Source organism: Salmo salar, chromosome ssa03, assembly GCF_905237065.1.
Source record: "Salmo salar chromosome ssa03, Ssal_v3.1, whole genome shotgun sequence".
In the NCBI taxonomy this organism is placed as follows: Eukaryota; Metazoa; Chordata; class Actinopteri; order Salmoniformes; family Salmonidae; genus Salmo; species Salmo salar.
This window is the reverse complement of record NC_059444.1, coordinates 83,063,398-83,078,755: the sequence shown is the minus strand read 5'-3', so window position 1 is coordinate 83,078,755 and position 15,358 is coordinate 83,063,398. Positions and strand designations below refer to the sequence as shown.

Sequence of the window (15,358 nt, the reverse complement as noted above, 5' to 3'; positions counted from 1 at the left end):
CCTCATAGAGAATAAACAGACCCACTGCAGGCTGCAGAGCCTGAGATGGGACAGCTACCATAGACATGCTGTACATAATACATCATTGACAACTACTTCTGTTGACGAGGGTCCCGTGTCGCTGGGCTGCTAATTCTACAGTTAATGAGGGGAAGTTGGAAAAACATGAGCTGTGCTAAATCTGCTAATAACGTCTGGGGAGAAACACATAACGTTCAGGGCAGTTTGGAGAAATGAAAACAAACGTGACAGGTTTAGGTCAGCCTGCGCTAACGAGCCTGTGGAAAGTCAACCTGGGCTATACCGGTCCAGCCTGGCTTTAACTGTGTGTGTCTGAATGTGTGTGTTTAAGACCATTACTGAACTTTCACCTCTCCTTTACCCATATAGTGGTATGTCGGGACACCAGAGGTACTTCCTGTTTTCACTCTGCGACTTAGCTGTAGGTGTAGGAGCTTGGTGTTTATCATGCATTTTTTATGTCTGTGTGGTGGACACAGGTTTGTGTGTGTATGTGCATGCATGTGCGTGTGTATGCATGTGTGTCTGTGTGTGTATGGGAGTCTGTGTGTGTATGGGAGTCTGTGTGTGTATGGGAGTCTGTGTGTGTGTGTGTGTGTGTGTGTGTGTGTGTGTGTGTGTGTGTGTGTGTGTGTGTGTGTGTGTGTGTGTGTGTGTGTGTGTGTGTGTGTGTGTGTGTGTGTGTGTGTGTGTGTGGGAGTCTGTGTGTGTGTGTGTGTGTGTGTGGGAGTCTGTGTGTGTGTGTGTGTGTGTGTGTGTGTGTGTGTGTGTGTGTGTGTGTGTGTGTGTGTGTGTGTGTGTGTGTGTGTGTGTGGGAGTCTGTGTGTGTGTGCGTGGGAGTCTGTGTGTGTGTGTGTGGGAGTCTGTGTGTGTGTGTGTGTGTGTGTGTGTGTGTGTGTGGTAGTCTGTGTGTGTGTGTGAGTCTGTGTGTGTGTGTGTGTGTGGAGTCTGTGTGTGTGTGTGTGTGTGTGTGTGTGTGTGTGTGTGTGTGTGTGTGTGTGTGTGTGTGAGTCTGTGTTTATCAGCCGGTCCCAAATCACTCCCTATCCCTCCCTTTGGACCCCCCCTCATGTTAGCATGCCTGAACAGGTATTTAAGCAGTATAGTGGTAAAGAGTTCCAATATTGCTTCCACCTTACAGACATGCAAACTTTGAAGGGTTAGGGCCATGGGGTAGGGATTCAAATGGGACCGGCTGATTGTGTGTGTGTGTGTGTGTGTGTGTGTGTGTGTGTGTGTGTGTGTGTGAAATTCAGAACTCACCCCTGGGAGTCCAGTGTGTGTGTAGCGTCCAGCAGCAGTTTGGACAGCATGGTGAAGATGTGTAGTCTCATCTCAGGGTCTCTCTCTGGGTCCAGACAGTTCTGCAGAAGGGGCATTAGCAAGGGCAGGAACTCTCCAATGACTGGGCCTGAACACACACACAACACACGCAGAAGAATAGAAGTCCTATTATTAGTAGTACTGACCACTGCTCAGTCAGACAGGGAAAGTTCCAAGGACTGACCAGACTGTGACACACAGCAACAAGGAAATGAGACATGAGTTAAAGGAGCTGTTGTGTGTGAATTGCTTGAGTGTGTGTGTGTGTGTTGCGGTAAGTCGTGTTACCAGACTGGGTCAGTCACTGGATGGGAAATTCACAGTGAAAGTATTCCCAGCTCACACACACACAGTCAGACAGACACTTGATTAGTGTGTGTGTGTGTGAGCTGGGAATACTTTCACTGTATGACACGCTGTAGAGACAAGACAGAGGATATCCTGTGATGATGAGGGCAGCGGCTGGCCAGTAGAACAGACTTCCCCCGAGAAGCAGATAAAGAGAGGGAGAGAAAAAGGCAATGGAGGGTAAAGAGAGGGAGAGAAAAAGGCAATGGAGGGTAAAGAGAGAGAGAGAGAGAGAGAGAGAGAGAGAGAGAGAGAGAGAGAGAGAGAGGGACACAAAATGCAAAGATGTCAAGCAGCAGGAATGTGCGAATCAAAACGGTGCCACAAACAGGGTGAAGGTGCCAGAGCAGAGCAGGCATCTCAAGGCCTCTTCACACTAACTCACTGCTGAAATGAGAGGGTCAGCTCGGCTGGATTCCACTAAAATGATCCCTAGTACACAGCCAGTTGACCACAGTGTCCTGCCCTGCTCATCTCACCTGGCAGAGATTTATTTTTACAGGGCCAGAGGGTGCCAGACCAGAGACAGTGAAGGAACACACTCACACACGTGCACGCAGAGACACGCACAAAAACGCAGGGACATTCACGGACAAACACATACACGAACGCAGGGACCCACACACACATGTATGGAAAAGAGGAGCAATGCCAGTGTGAAGAGGAAATGGGAGGACAAAGTTTATGTCTGACAAACAGCAGTCAGAAGGTGAGACCAGACTATGACTAAGAGAATGGGATATTCTCAGATCTCAAACATTGACAAATAGATGAGAGATTATAGCATGTCTTTCCATTGGCTCCCAGGCCCATTTTCCCAGAATGCTTTGGCATAGTGGCCAGAAAGGTGAAAGGTTAACCCCGGAATGGCGAGGGGCTTTGCAGGGAGTATTTTAATAAGAACCACACAGAGACTGAGGTTCAAAGTGGCCTTGATGCAAGGAGGAGGGGGGGTCTGACCGTAAGCTTAGAATGGACTGGTCAGTTATGACTGGAGGCTTAGGGGACTAAAGGACATACTTCAGCTGTTGATGTTCCCATACAATCAGAGCAAAATCCTCAAATACCTTTTCAGTACATCCTGTTACTATCATCTGAAAAATATCTGTGTAAATCAATTGGTCCTGATTAAGCATGAACAACAGTACAACTATAAAACTCTAAAGAACAAAAATAACTTCTCTATTATTAGAATTAGAATTATACAGACAAACCTAAAAGGGTTCCGTTTTGGGTTCCATGCAGAAACAATTCCATAGAGGGTTCTACATGGGGACAGCCGAAGAACCCTTTTTTCTAAGAGTGTATAGGTCTGGAGTGCAAGTGTGTGGTGAGAGAGAGAGACGGAGACAAAGAGAGAGATACAGACAGACAGACAGACAGACAGACAGACAGACAGAGAGAGAGAGAGAGAGAGAAAGACAGACAAAGAGAAAGACAGACAAAGAGAAAGACAGACAAAGAGAAAGACAGACAGAGCAATCCGGGATGAAAGAACGTGTGTCGGAGGTGCTGACGTCGGAGGATTATGGGGGATAGGGGTAAAGTAATGCGTAAAGTGAGGTTCAGAGCCCTGTAACCCTCCCTAACCTGGACTGAGACAGACAGGGAGTGGGGGGGATTTACCCTAGTCACTAAGATAACTGGGCTCTAATGACAAGCTTTCTGTGTGTAGCTGGATAATGGCAGGTTATGTTGCTGACTTGCCAGAAGCATCAAACTGAATTATTCTGCTGCTATCATTCACTACATACTACAGTCAGACTGCCATCATTGAAGTTGTTTGTAGTGACGTCAAAGTGCGGGGTGTTGTACAAAACAAAGTCATCAGTGATTGGATCATCTCTAACCATCAGAGTATCAAAGCCAATGACACATTTTTAAAAGTGCCGCTTTACCCATTTTTGTTCTGGCTCTGGCCCAAACCATCGGTTTCTGGGACCAATCAGACGGTCTAGAATGGATTTCCATTCTACAAATCATAGAGGAAGTACTCAGATACAGACTCATTGCGAAGAGGAACCTAACATCCATGGGAGTGGTGTAGCGTTTTGCCGGTGCAAGGAGTTTGGGTAGCCAGGCAAGTTGCTTTCTGTCTGTGTGAGTCTTTCTAAAGGGGACTTGAGTCAAAGGTCTGATTTGTCTCAGTCATACAGTTCTTAAGGGTAGATGACAGCGTAGAAATAAAGTGAATAGAACGGACATACCAACATTTGTTTCCATTCCTGTTAGTGAGCATTTCTCCTTTGCCAAGATAATCCAGCCTCCTGACAGGTGTAGGAACTTCTCACAGCCATTGAAGAGGAGTGGGACAACATTCCACAGGACACAATCAACAGCCTGATCATCTCTATGTGAAGGAGATATGTCGCGCTGCATGAGGGAAATGGTGCTCACACCACATACTGACTGGTTTACTGATGCACGCCCCTTCTTTTTGTTGTTGTTGGTATATGTGACTAACAGATGCATATCTATATTCCCAGTCATGTGAAATCCATAGATTAGGGTCTAATGAATGTATTTCAATTTACAGATTTACTGATATGAACTGTAACTCAGTAAAATCTTTGAAATGATCGCATGTTGTGTTTATATTTTTGTTCAGTGTAAATCTATGATGGTGGCTGTTTGGCTGGTATGGAATGAAGGGTTGCCTTCAATGACAATGTCCACTCTATAACTGGTATTTATAGGAGTGGTGGGGAAACAAAATGGAGGTAATAGCTTGACTATAGTCTCACCTGACTGGCCAGCGATGACATGTAGCAAATATTGTATACTATTGACAAGATAGTCAAGTGACCCACACCAACAATAGAAATACATGTCCTCAAATATGGAAGTCAGGCTGGAGGCGGCGAGATCAGGTGGGATCATTCTAGCCAATGAGAGGGCAGATACGTATGTGAACACCAGGCCATAGAGATAGATAGAGGACTTATCTTTGTATCTGTGCCATTATAGAGTCTGTGACCGCAAGGGCAGCAGCATTGAAGCCATTTCCATTTTAAAGTAGTCAATTTTCTTATTCTTCATTGACTGATTGCTCCAAAATCATAGAAATCCCCACCCAATTGTCTACTTTAAAATGGTGGAAGCCCTCAATGGCAATATCCACACTAAAATGGGTTATATCCATGATGAGTCCTCTCCCTATGACAACAGGCACAACTCCAATATAAAGTTGTATTTTTCAAAGTTGTGTAAATGCAACGTGTGTCCACTTATATCAGTAAATTCGTAACAACCTAACCGATGCGAAACTTTCATTTGATCAAATAAGCCTCACTTTTTTGTTGACCAAATTCGACACTCTCCCATTGACCAAAAATTACTCCATTCTTGGGCTTATTTTTGTGGACAGATTTTGGCCGGAGTAAAACCTCTTGCTTCGCCTCTTCCTCTCTGCCTGTGGTCTCACATAATTCTGACAATAATGTGGTTTTAGTCTCACCTGATTGGCCAGATATGACTGTTTGGACAGTAATGGGTTGGTTACAGATTGGTCTTCTGATTGGAGAGAATTGACCTGTATTCTCACCTGATTGGCCAGCAATGTGGCTATACGCTCACCTGATTGGCCAGCGATGTGGCTATAGTCTCACATGATTGGCCAGAGATGACCTATAGCAGAGCTCTCCAACTTTGTTCCTGTATGTTCTCTCCAACCCTAATCTAGCACACCTGATTTGAATGAATATCTATCTGATCAGTTGATCAGGTTAGTTACAACTGGAGTTGGATTTAAAACCTACAGGAGGGTAGGATCTCCAGGAACACGGTTGGAGAAGCCTGACCTATAGTCTCACCTGATTGGGTGGCGATGACCTGGAGCTGCAGTCTCTGGGGGGAGTAGCTGGTCCAGGTCTTCTGAGAGGCTGAGAGCCACTGGAGCAGCTGACCCATGTGCTGCCTGTAGAGGTCAGCTACTGTAGCCAGACCCTGGACCTTACACAGAGACACTACGCTCTGCTCTGCCTGAGAGAGAGAGAGAGAGAGAGAGAGAGAGAGAGAGAGAGAGAGAGAGTGGAGAGGAAGAGAGAGAGAGAGAGATGGAGAGGAAGAGAGAGAGAGATGATAGGAAGAGAGAGAGGAAGAGAGAGAGAGGAAGAGAGAGAGAGAGAGAGAAGAGAAAGAGAAAGAGAGAGAGAGAGAGAGAGAGAGAGAGAGAGAGAGAGAGAGAGAGAGAAAGAGAGAGAGAGAGAGAAGAAACAGGAAGGGAAGTTAAGAGAAAGTGATCAACACATTCCATAAAAATGTTAATGGCTGTATTGCAAGTTTATATTACATCCGGAAACAGAAGCATGAACAGTAACTTTACCATGGAAAGAATAACTTTCCAAAAACTCCCTGCGAAGGGAGCCAACCCCCCCCCCCCACACCCCTGACTGGAAGCTCATTTTCTGGGAAAACTAGCGTTGCCGTTCTCCCTGGGAGGCAGAACAGCGTCCAGGAATGCCCAAGGCCATGCTCTCCCTCCCTCCTTCCCCCTGGGAGGCAGAACAGCGTCCAGGAATGCCCAAGGCCATGCTCTCCCTCCCTCCTTCCCCCTGGGAGGCAGAACAGCGTCCAGGAATGCCCAAGGCCATGCTCTCCCTCCCTCCTTCCCCCTGGGAGGCAGAACAGCGTCCAGGAATGCCCAAGGCCATGCTCTCCCTCCCTCCTTCCCCCTGGGAGGCAGAACAGCGTCCAGGAATGCCCAAGGCCATGCTCTCCCTCCCTCCTTCCCCCTGGGAGGCAGAACAGCGTCCAGGAATGCCCAAGGCCATGCTCTCCCTCCCTCCTTCCCCCTGGGAGGCAGAACAGCGTCCAGGAATGCCCAAGGCCATGCTCTCCCTCCCTCCTTCCCCCTGGGAGGCAGAACAGCGTCCAGGAATGCCCAAGGCCATGCTCTCCCTCCCTCCTTCCCCCTGGGAGGCAGAACAGCGTCCAGGAATGCCCAAGGCCATGCTCTCCCTCCCTCCTTCCCCCCTTCTCTACATGTCCCTGTCCCTATTCTTCCTCCCAGTTCCAAACAGGACATCATTTCTGCAGACAGACACAGACAGTCAGACATAGAAGGCCACTGAGTGGTCAGTCATTCATCCGTTGGCCAGAGTGCAACTCCACTTCCCGCTCCTCTCCTCGTAGACCTGCTATTAGCATACAGTCCAAACAGACAGACTAAACTAAGACGTAACACAGGCCTTTTAAAGTCTGTTCTGTTTCCTCCTCCTCTTCTCTGTGTTGTTAAGTTTTATTCTGGGTCAAGTTAACCGGACGATGAGTGTCCTTCGCGGCAGGATGGCGCTCGCATGGCATGTAATGGAAGTAGGCGTGAAGAAAGATGGCGCTGGGGCTGATTCTCTCTCTCTCAAAACCGCCTCCTTTCACCCCCGGCAACGGTTTAAACTAGTTCCACTCCAAAGGTGCAATTTCTGACTAAATGGGTAATTACAGTAGACTGTTGAGTTCCACTGTGCCCACTTAAAACCAGGGCTAACACTTACATTCTTCAGATAGCTTCTCTGGCCGCTATACAAAACATACTCACAGCTGTAATAAACAAGGAGGAGGGGGATGGAAAGAAAGAGGGCAGGGAAAAAATGGTGAAAACATTCTAGATCACCACATGTCAGAGCAGAGAAGGAGAAGAGTAGCTACACAGGTGAGGTGGGTTAGAAACGTTGAACCCACAGGGGAGGGGGGGCATGCCTGGAAGACAGAGAGGATAATGGGATTGCTCGTTAGAGCCACTGGGTGAGGCTGTGTGTGTGTGTCTATGAAAGCATGCTGGTTGGTTTGTGTGTGTGGGTGTGTGTGTCCATGTACTGTATGTGTGTGTATGTGAGCACATCTTACCTTGTCAGTGAGCTGTGGCTCAGTGGAGAGGCTCTGCACAGTAACCAGGACCTGTAACAGCTGTAGACTGACAGAGCCACAGTCCTTCTCACACAGAGACAACAGAACATCCACACAGGACAGCAACTGGTCCAGGTACACCGCCTGGGAGAGGGAAGGACAGACTATTCTAATTCAGCCCTTTATTGGGTAAAAATCATACATTACACAAACACATTTCAATATCAGCCCTCACATTTACACCTGAAAAAGGAGAGAGACCGGGAGAGAGAGGGAGACGGAGATAGGGGAATGTGTAGATTGAGGTGGAGTGTGAGAGAGGGGTGAGAGAGATAGGTACAGAGAGAGGGGTGAGAGAGAGATAGGTACAGAGAGAGGGGTGAGAGAGAGATAGGTACAGAGAGAGGGGTGAGAGAGAGATAGGTACAGAGAGAGGGGTGAGAGAGAGATAGGTACAGAGAGAGATAGGTAGAGAGAGAGGGGTGAGAGAGAGATAGGTACAGAGAGAGGGAGGAAGAGAGAGATAGGTACAGAGAGAGGGGTGAGAGAGAGATAGGTACAGAGAGAGGGGTGAGAGAGAGATAGGTACAGAGAGAGGGGTGAGAGAGAGATAGGTACAGAGAGAGGGGTGAGAGAGAGATAGGTACAGAGAGAGGGGTGAGAGAGAGATAGGTACAGAGAGAGGGAGGAAGAGAGTCTAACGGTGCATGAGAAGCCCCTGACCTCTGTTCCTCATACTGTCATACTGTTAAATGAGGGAAAAGTCAATGGCGTGACCGCTCCCTTCACCACCAGCCTAGAAGCTAGATTTATTTTCTCTGAACTCTATCCGCCCTCTCCCCTATCCCTCCTTCTGTCTCCCTCGCTCACACTCCTCTCCATCTGCTCCCTCTCACCTCTCTCACGACACGCCATCCTCCCTTCCACCCTCAGTTCTGACACTCTCTCTCTCTGTGTCTCTCTCTCTCTCTCTGTGTCTCTCTCGCTCTCCCTGTGTCTATCTCTTGCTCTCCCTGTGTCTATCTCTTGCTCTCCCTGTGTCTATCTCTCGCTCTCCCTGTCTCTCTCTCGCTCTCCCTGTGTCTCTCTCACTCTCTGTGTGTGTGTCTCTCTCTCTGTGTGTCTCTCTCTCTCTCTGTGTGTCTCTCTCTCTCTCTCTCTCTCTCTCTCTCTCTCTCTCTCTGTAGGGTGAGCTCATGTTTAGACAAAGGCCCTCCACTCGGACCAATTTCCATGCCATCACCGGGAGCACAGCCTTGTTTCCTGTTTTGCTGTGGCCTGTCATTAGAGAGGAGGGAGGGAGGGAGGGATGGAGGGGGGAGGCAGCCTCCAGGTGTTTGCTTAGGGAGAGAGGGGGTGTATTAGGGAACGGAGAGAGATGGCCAAGAGTCTGTACGCACGCACACGCACACCTCATCCCTCCCATTCTCCATAATGACAAAACGTCTGTCCAGTGCTCAAAGCAGGCACTAGGAGGAGCACAACACTGTCTTCCCCAAGCGGCCAGAGAGCGGCCAGAGAGCGGCCAGAGAGCGGCCAGAGAGCGGCCAGAGAGCGGCCAGAGAGCAGCATGCCACTTCAGTGGGAAGGAAAAGAGATTAAAACTAAATAAATAAGATGGAAAAGCAGTGAGTCTTTGACAGGGCTGGAGAGGAGAGACGAGAGGGTCAGGATTTCCAGGGCTGGGAGAAAAATGGGTTTATTTGACATCAGTGAGCTGGGGTTTAGACACACACATACTATGGACACACATTATACACGCACACACACACACATTATGTATGCGCATATACACACATTATGCATGAACACACACACACACACGTTTGACTCAGGGGGGTTTGGAAAAGTCTTGTTATGTGTCTCTGGATCCGACAGTGAGTCAGGTTTGATATTCTAAAAGAAAGTGAGCATTGAGGATAACCTCTGCTTCCTTTGTCCCCCTGTCTGGCCTGGGCTTCCCTGGGCCTCCCCCTCACCTCTCTGGGCTTCCCTGGGCCTCCCCCTCACCTCTCTGGGCTTCCCTGGGCCTCCCCCTCACCTCTCTGGGCTTCCCTGGGCCTCCCCCTCACCTCTCTGGGCTTCCCTGGGCCTCCCCCTCAGCTCGCTGGGCTTCCCTGGGCCTCCCCCTCACCTCGCTGGGCTTCCCTCACTTCTCTGGGCTTGTGACTGAGTTCTCCCCTCCTGTGTGCTTACTCACTCCCCCCCGTAGAGTGTGGACGTGCTCACAGTGGGTGGTGTGGATACCCATAGAATCTCTAGTTATTGTATTTCTGTGGGGATCCCCCTCTTTACAGCTCTGCAGCTCACTATCATGGGAATAAAGCAGCGAGACCGTGGGGGTTTCACACTGTTCTGTTCTGTTCTCTGCTGTGGTCTGTTCTGTTCAGTTCTGTTCTGGTCTGTTCTCTGCTGTGGTCTGTTCTGTTCTGTTCTGTGTTCTGGTCTGTTCTCTGCTGTGGTCTGTTCTGTTCTCTGCTGTGGTCTGTTCTGTTCTCTGCTGTGGTCTGTTCTGTTCTCTGCTGTGGTCTGGTCTGTTCTGTGTTCTGGTCTGTTCTGGTCTGTTCTCTGCTGTGGTCTGTTCTGTTCTCTGCTGTGGTCTGGTCTGTTCTGTTTTGTGTTCTGGTCTGGTCTGTTCTGTTCTCTGCTGTGGTCTGGTCTGCTGTGATCTGGTCTGTTCTCTGTTCTGGTCTGCCACAACACCCCTAGGGAGGCAGCCCAGGATGCTGTAGGGAGACCCCACCAGACGTTTAACATTGTAACACACAGGAAGACACTGACACCAAAACAGCCATCAGTAGGTGTGGGAGAGGAGAGGTAAAAGTAGCTTAGTGGATATAATCATGTGTTCGACACACCTGGAGCCTGACTGGTGCTCTACCTGGTGCTGTGCCACTGCACACGCCACGGGGCCTCGTAACACAGTGTGTGTGTCTGACACAAATGCACACTGACATACTGAGGTAGTTGAGGATTTATTACCACCCCTCCCACAACTTCTGCCGGTGTCATGGAAACAGATACACCCCTGGAGCTCAGATCCGGACCTCTGACCCGGTTTTGTCAGTCCACAGGTGAGGTGGCAGCCACGCGTACGGGTACAGTAAAGCCCAACCCACCACGCACTCCTCCTTTCTTTCCTCTCTCTGTCAACAGTGAGATGAGCAGGCCACAGCTGTCAGCGGCCATGACATCAGACAGAGGAAACATGTCAGACTGGGTTTGGGTTTTCTGAGCGACAGTAAATTGGCTGACATGGCGTCACCACGTCACACAAAGGACAGCCGATCCCAAGTCTCTCAGCAGCATTTGCACAGAAGACAAGATAGAAAACAGAGTCTCCTCTCCCCTGCTCTCCTCCACTACTCTGGCTCAGCACTTTGACAGTGCCTTGCTGTGTAATGTTCTGTCTGTTAACTGCCTGGTTGTAAATACTCCTTCCCTTCACCTACGGGCCTTTCTCCCTCATCTGCCTGTTTGCTTTAGCTCTGCAGATGTGAGAATAGCGCCGTAGCCACGGCAACACCACAATGGCCGTCAGCTGTAGAGTGAGAGCGTCTCTACTCTGTACTAATAGCTTAATGTCTGTGGGTGTTTATGGTATGTCCTATAATTACAAGTGCAACTTGTACGACACGGAAGCTTAACTAACCAACACTCCTTTCAACTCCTCTCTGCCACAGTGAAGTCATTGTGAGTGACCAAGCACAATATCAGTGTCCACATCTTCAAGGGGCTCCACCACTCTCTCGCTCTCTGCTGACCAACGTGGTTTTCGCTGTGACTTTGAAGATTATTTCTATTTAATTTTTTTACTGCTTTTTGGTCCAAGTCAAACCTCTCGCTCTCTTGCACAAAACTTTCTAATGTTGGAAGGATCAAAAACACAAAAGTTGTTCTCATCTTTTGAAGTTTATTTTAAAAAGCATAGCATCTGAGTCTGCAATTTAACTATTATTTTTTAACTCTACTTTATCTTAGCACCACCGCTGCAAAATGTGCTCATATGACATTTCCCCTTCCATGTCTAAAAACCAATGAGCCAAAATGATATCAATAACAGCCAGTTAGTCCAACAAGCATGATCACTGTGTCTGCTGGCTAACCTTCACACAATCTGTGTGATGACTGGGTCTCTGAAGTTCATGTCAGAGTATTTTATCATTTAACCTTTATTTCTACAGGTTTTTCTCATAGAGATAAAATCTATTTTTCCGACAGCAGCAAGGGAAACAACGTTTCAGACAAAACAACTTACTAAAACTATAGACACACATACAGTACAACAATTACATATTACGTAAAGAAACACAAAATGTCATAACTAAAAAAACAGCTGTCCTTAAGACAATTACACACTTCCATGATATTTATAATCGACCAAGTGTTTAAACTCCAACGTTTTTGATTGGTAATGAACCTGAGGGCTGCCTGATATACTGAATCAAGTGCTCTCAGGGTAGTGGTTGAGGTCTGCATACACTACCGGCCAAAAGTTTTATAACACCTACTCATTCAAGGGTTTTTCTTTATTTTTACTATTTTCTACATTGTAGAATAATAGTGAAGACATAAACTATGAAATAACACATGGAATCATGTAGTAACCAAAAAAGTGTTAAACAAATCTAAATATATTTTATATTTGAGATTTTTCAAATAGCCACCCTTGATGACAGCTTTGCACACTCTTGGCATTCTCTCAACCAGCTTCATGAGGTAGTCACCTGGAATGCATTTCAGTTAACAGGTGTGCCTTCTTAAAAAAGTTAATTCGTGGAATTTATTTTCTTCTTAATGCATTTGAGCCAATCAGTTGTGTTGTGACAAGGTCGGGTGTATACAGAAGATAGCCCTATTTGGTAAAAGACCAATAGCTCAAATAAATCAAAGAGAAACGACAGTCCATCATTACTTTAAGACATGAAGGTCAGTCAATATAGAACATTTCAAGAACTTTGAAGTTTCTTCAAGTGCAGTCACAAAAACCATCAAGCGCTATGATAAAACTGGCTCTCATGAGGACCGCCATAGGAAAGGAAGACCCAGAGTTACCTCTGCTGCAGAGGATAAGTCCATTAGAGTTACCAGTCTCAGAAATTGCAGCCCAAATAAATGCTTTACAGAGTTCAAGTAACAGACACATCTCAACTAGAGGTCGACCGACAATGGTTTTTCAACGCCGATACCGATTATTGGAGGACCAAAAAAAGCTGATACCAATTAATCAGACGATTTTTTTATTTATATTTGTAATAATGACAATTACAACAATACAGAATGAACAATGAACCTTTTTATTTTAACTTAATATAATACAGCAATAAAATCTATTTAGTCTCAAATAAATAATGAAACATGTTCAATTTGGTTTAAATAATGCAAAAACACAGTGTTGGAGAAGAAAGTAAAAGTGCAATATGTGCCATGTAATAAAGCTAAAGTTTAAGTTCCTTGCTCAGAACATGAGAACATATGAAAGCTGGTGGTTAAATATTCCCAGTTAAGAAGTTTTAGGTTGTATTTATTATAGGAATTCTGACGCATCGACTATTTCTCTCTATACCATTTGTATTTCATATACCTTTGACTATTGGATGTTCTTATAGGCACTATAGTATTGCCAGCCTAATCTCGGGAGTTGATAGGCTTGCAGTCATAAACAGCGCTGTGGGTCAAGCATTGCTAAGAGCTGCTCGCTAACGCAGTAAAGTGCTGTTTGAACGAATGCTTACGAGCCTGCTGCTGCCTACCACCGCTCAGTCAGACTGCTCTATCAAATCATAGACTTAATTATAACAAACACACAGAAATACGAGCCTTTGGTCATTAATATGGTCAAATCCGGAAACTTTCATTTCGAAAACAAAACGTCTATTCTTTCAGTGAAATACGGAACCATTCCGTATTTTGTCGAACGGGTGGCAACCCTAAGTCTAAATATTGCTGTTACATTGTACAACCTTCAATGTAATGTCATAATTAATAATTGATATATAATATCATGATCCCTCCGATGTCAACAACTACAGACCAGTATCCCTTCTTTCTTTTCTCTCCAAAACTCTTGAACGTGCCGTCCTTGGCCAGCTCTCCTGCTATCTCTCTCAGAATGACCTTCTTGATCCTAATCAGTCAGGTTTCAAGACTGGGCATTCAACTGAGACTGCTCTTCTCTGTGTCACGGAGGCTCTCCGCACTGCTAAAGCTAACTCTCTCTCCTCTGCTCTCATCCTTCTAGACCTATCTGCTGCCTTTGATACTGTGAACCATCAGATCCTCCTCTCCACCCTCTCCGAGTTGGGCATCTCCGGCGCGGCCCACGCTTGGATTGCGTCCTACCTGACAGGTCGCTCCTACCAGGTGGCGTGGCGAGAATCTGTCTCCGCACCATGCGCTCTCACCACTGGTGTCCCCCAGGGCTCTGTTCTAGGCCCTCTCCTATTCTCGCTATACACCAAGTCACTTGGCTCTGTCATATCCTCACATGGTCTCTCCTATCATTGCTATGCAGACGACACACAATTCATCTTCTCCTTTCCCCCTTCTGATAACCAGGCGGCGAATCGCATCTCTGCATGTCTGTCAGACATATCAGTGTGGATGACGGATCACCACCTCAAGCTGAACCTCGGCAAGACGGAGCTGCTCTTCCTCCCGGGGAAGGACTGCCCGTTCCATGATCTCGCCATCACGGTTGACAACTCCCTTGTGTCCTCCTCCCAGAGTGCTAAGAACCTTGGCGTGATCCTGGACAACACCCTGTCGTTCTCCACTAACATCAAGGCGGTGACCCGATCCTGTAGGTTCATGCTCTACAACATTCGCAGAGTACGACCCTGCCTCACACAGGAAGCAGCGCAGGTCCTAATCCAAGCACTTGTCATCTCCCGTCTGGATTACTGCAACTCGCTGTTGGCTGGGCTCCCTGCCTGTGCCATTAAACCCCTACAACTCATCCAGAACGCCGCAGCCCGTCTGGTGTTCAACCTTCCCAAGTTCTCTCACGTCACCCCACTCCTCCGCTCTCTCCACTGGCTTCCAGTTGAAGCTCGCATCCGCTACAAGACCATGGTGATTGCCTACGGAGCTGTGAAGGGAACGGCACCTCCATACCTTCAGGCTCTGATCAGGCCCTACACCCAAACAAGGGCACTGCGTTCATCCACCTCTGGCCTGCTGGCCCCCCTACCTCTGAGGAAGCACAGTTCCCGCTCAGCCCAGTCAAAACTGTTCGCTGCTCTGGCACCCCAATGGTGGAACAAGCTCCCTCACGACGCCAGGACAGCGGAGTCAATCACCACCTTCCGGAGACACCTGAAACCCCACCTCTTTAAGGAATACCTAGGATAGGATAAAGTAATCCTTCTAACCCCCCCCTTAAAAGATTTAGATGCACTATTGTAAAGTGGTTGTTCCACTGGATATCATAAGGTGAATGCACCAATTTGTAAGTCGCTCTGGATAAGAGCGTCTGCTAAATGACTTAAATGTAAATGTAATAATTATGTACGGTCATTGTTAGGAAGAAACCCAGTTCGCAACGAGCCAGGCAGCCCAAACTGTTGCATAACCCCGACTCTGCTTGCACTGAACGCAAGACAAGTGACAGCATTTCCCTAGTTAATATTGACTGCTAACATGCATTTATTTTAACTAAATATGCAGGTTTAAAAAAAATATATATACTTCTGTGTATTAATTTTAAGAAAGGCATTGATGTTTATTGTTAGGTACATTTGTGCAACGAATGTGCTTTTCTCGTGAATGCGCATTTGTTAAATCGTCACCCGTTTGGCGAAGTTGAATTAGGCTGTGATTT

General features: G+C 47.2%; 1 protein-coding gene across 1 annotated transcript in view; it reads right to left on the bottom strand.

Annotated features, from left to right (window-relative positions):
• LOC106606483 (dynein axonemal assembly factor 5) overlaps positions 1 to 15,358 on the bottom strand; it is a 78,989-nt gene that overhangs the window by 25,927 nt on the left and 37,704 nt on the right. Inside the window, exons 7-9 of the mRNA XM_045715633.1 lie at positions 7,537 to 7,680; positions 5,505 to 5,673; positions 1,285 to 1,432 (exon numbers count right to left, since the gene is read on the bottom strand). Of these exons, the coding sequence (XP_045571589.1) occupies positions 1,285 to 1,432; positions 5,505 to 5,673; positions 7,537 to 7,680 (461 nt within the window). The remainder of the gene's footprint in view (positions 1 to 1,284; positions 1,433 to 5,504; positions 5,674 to 7,536; positions 7,681 to 15,358) is intronic.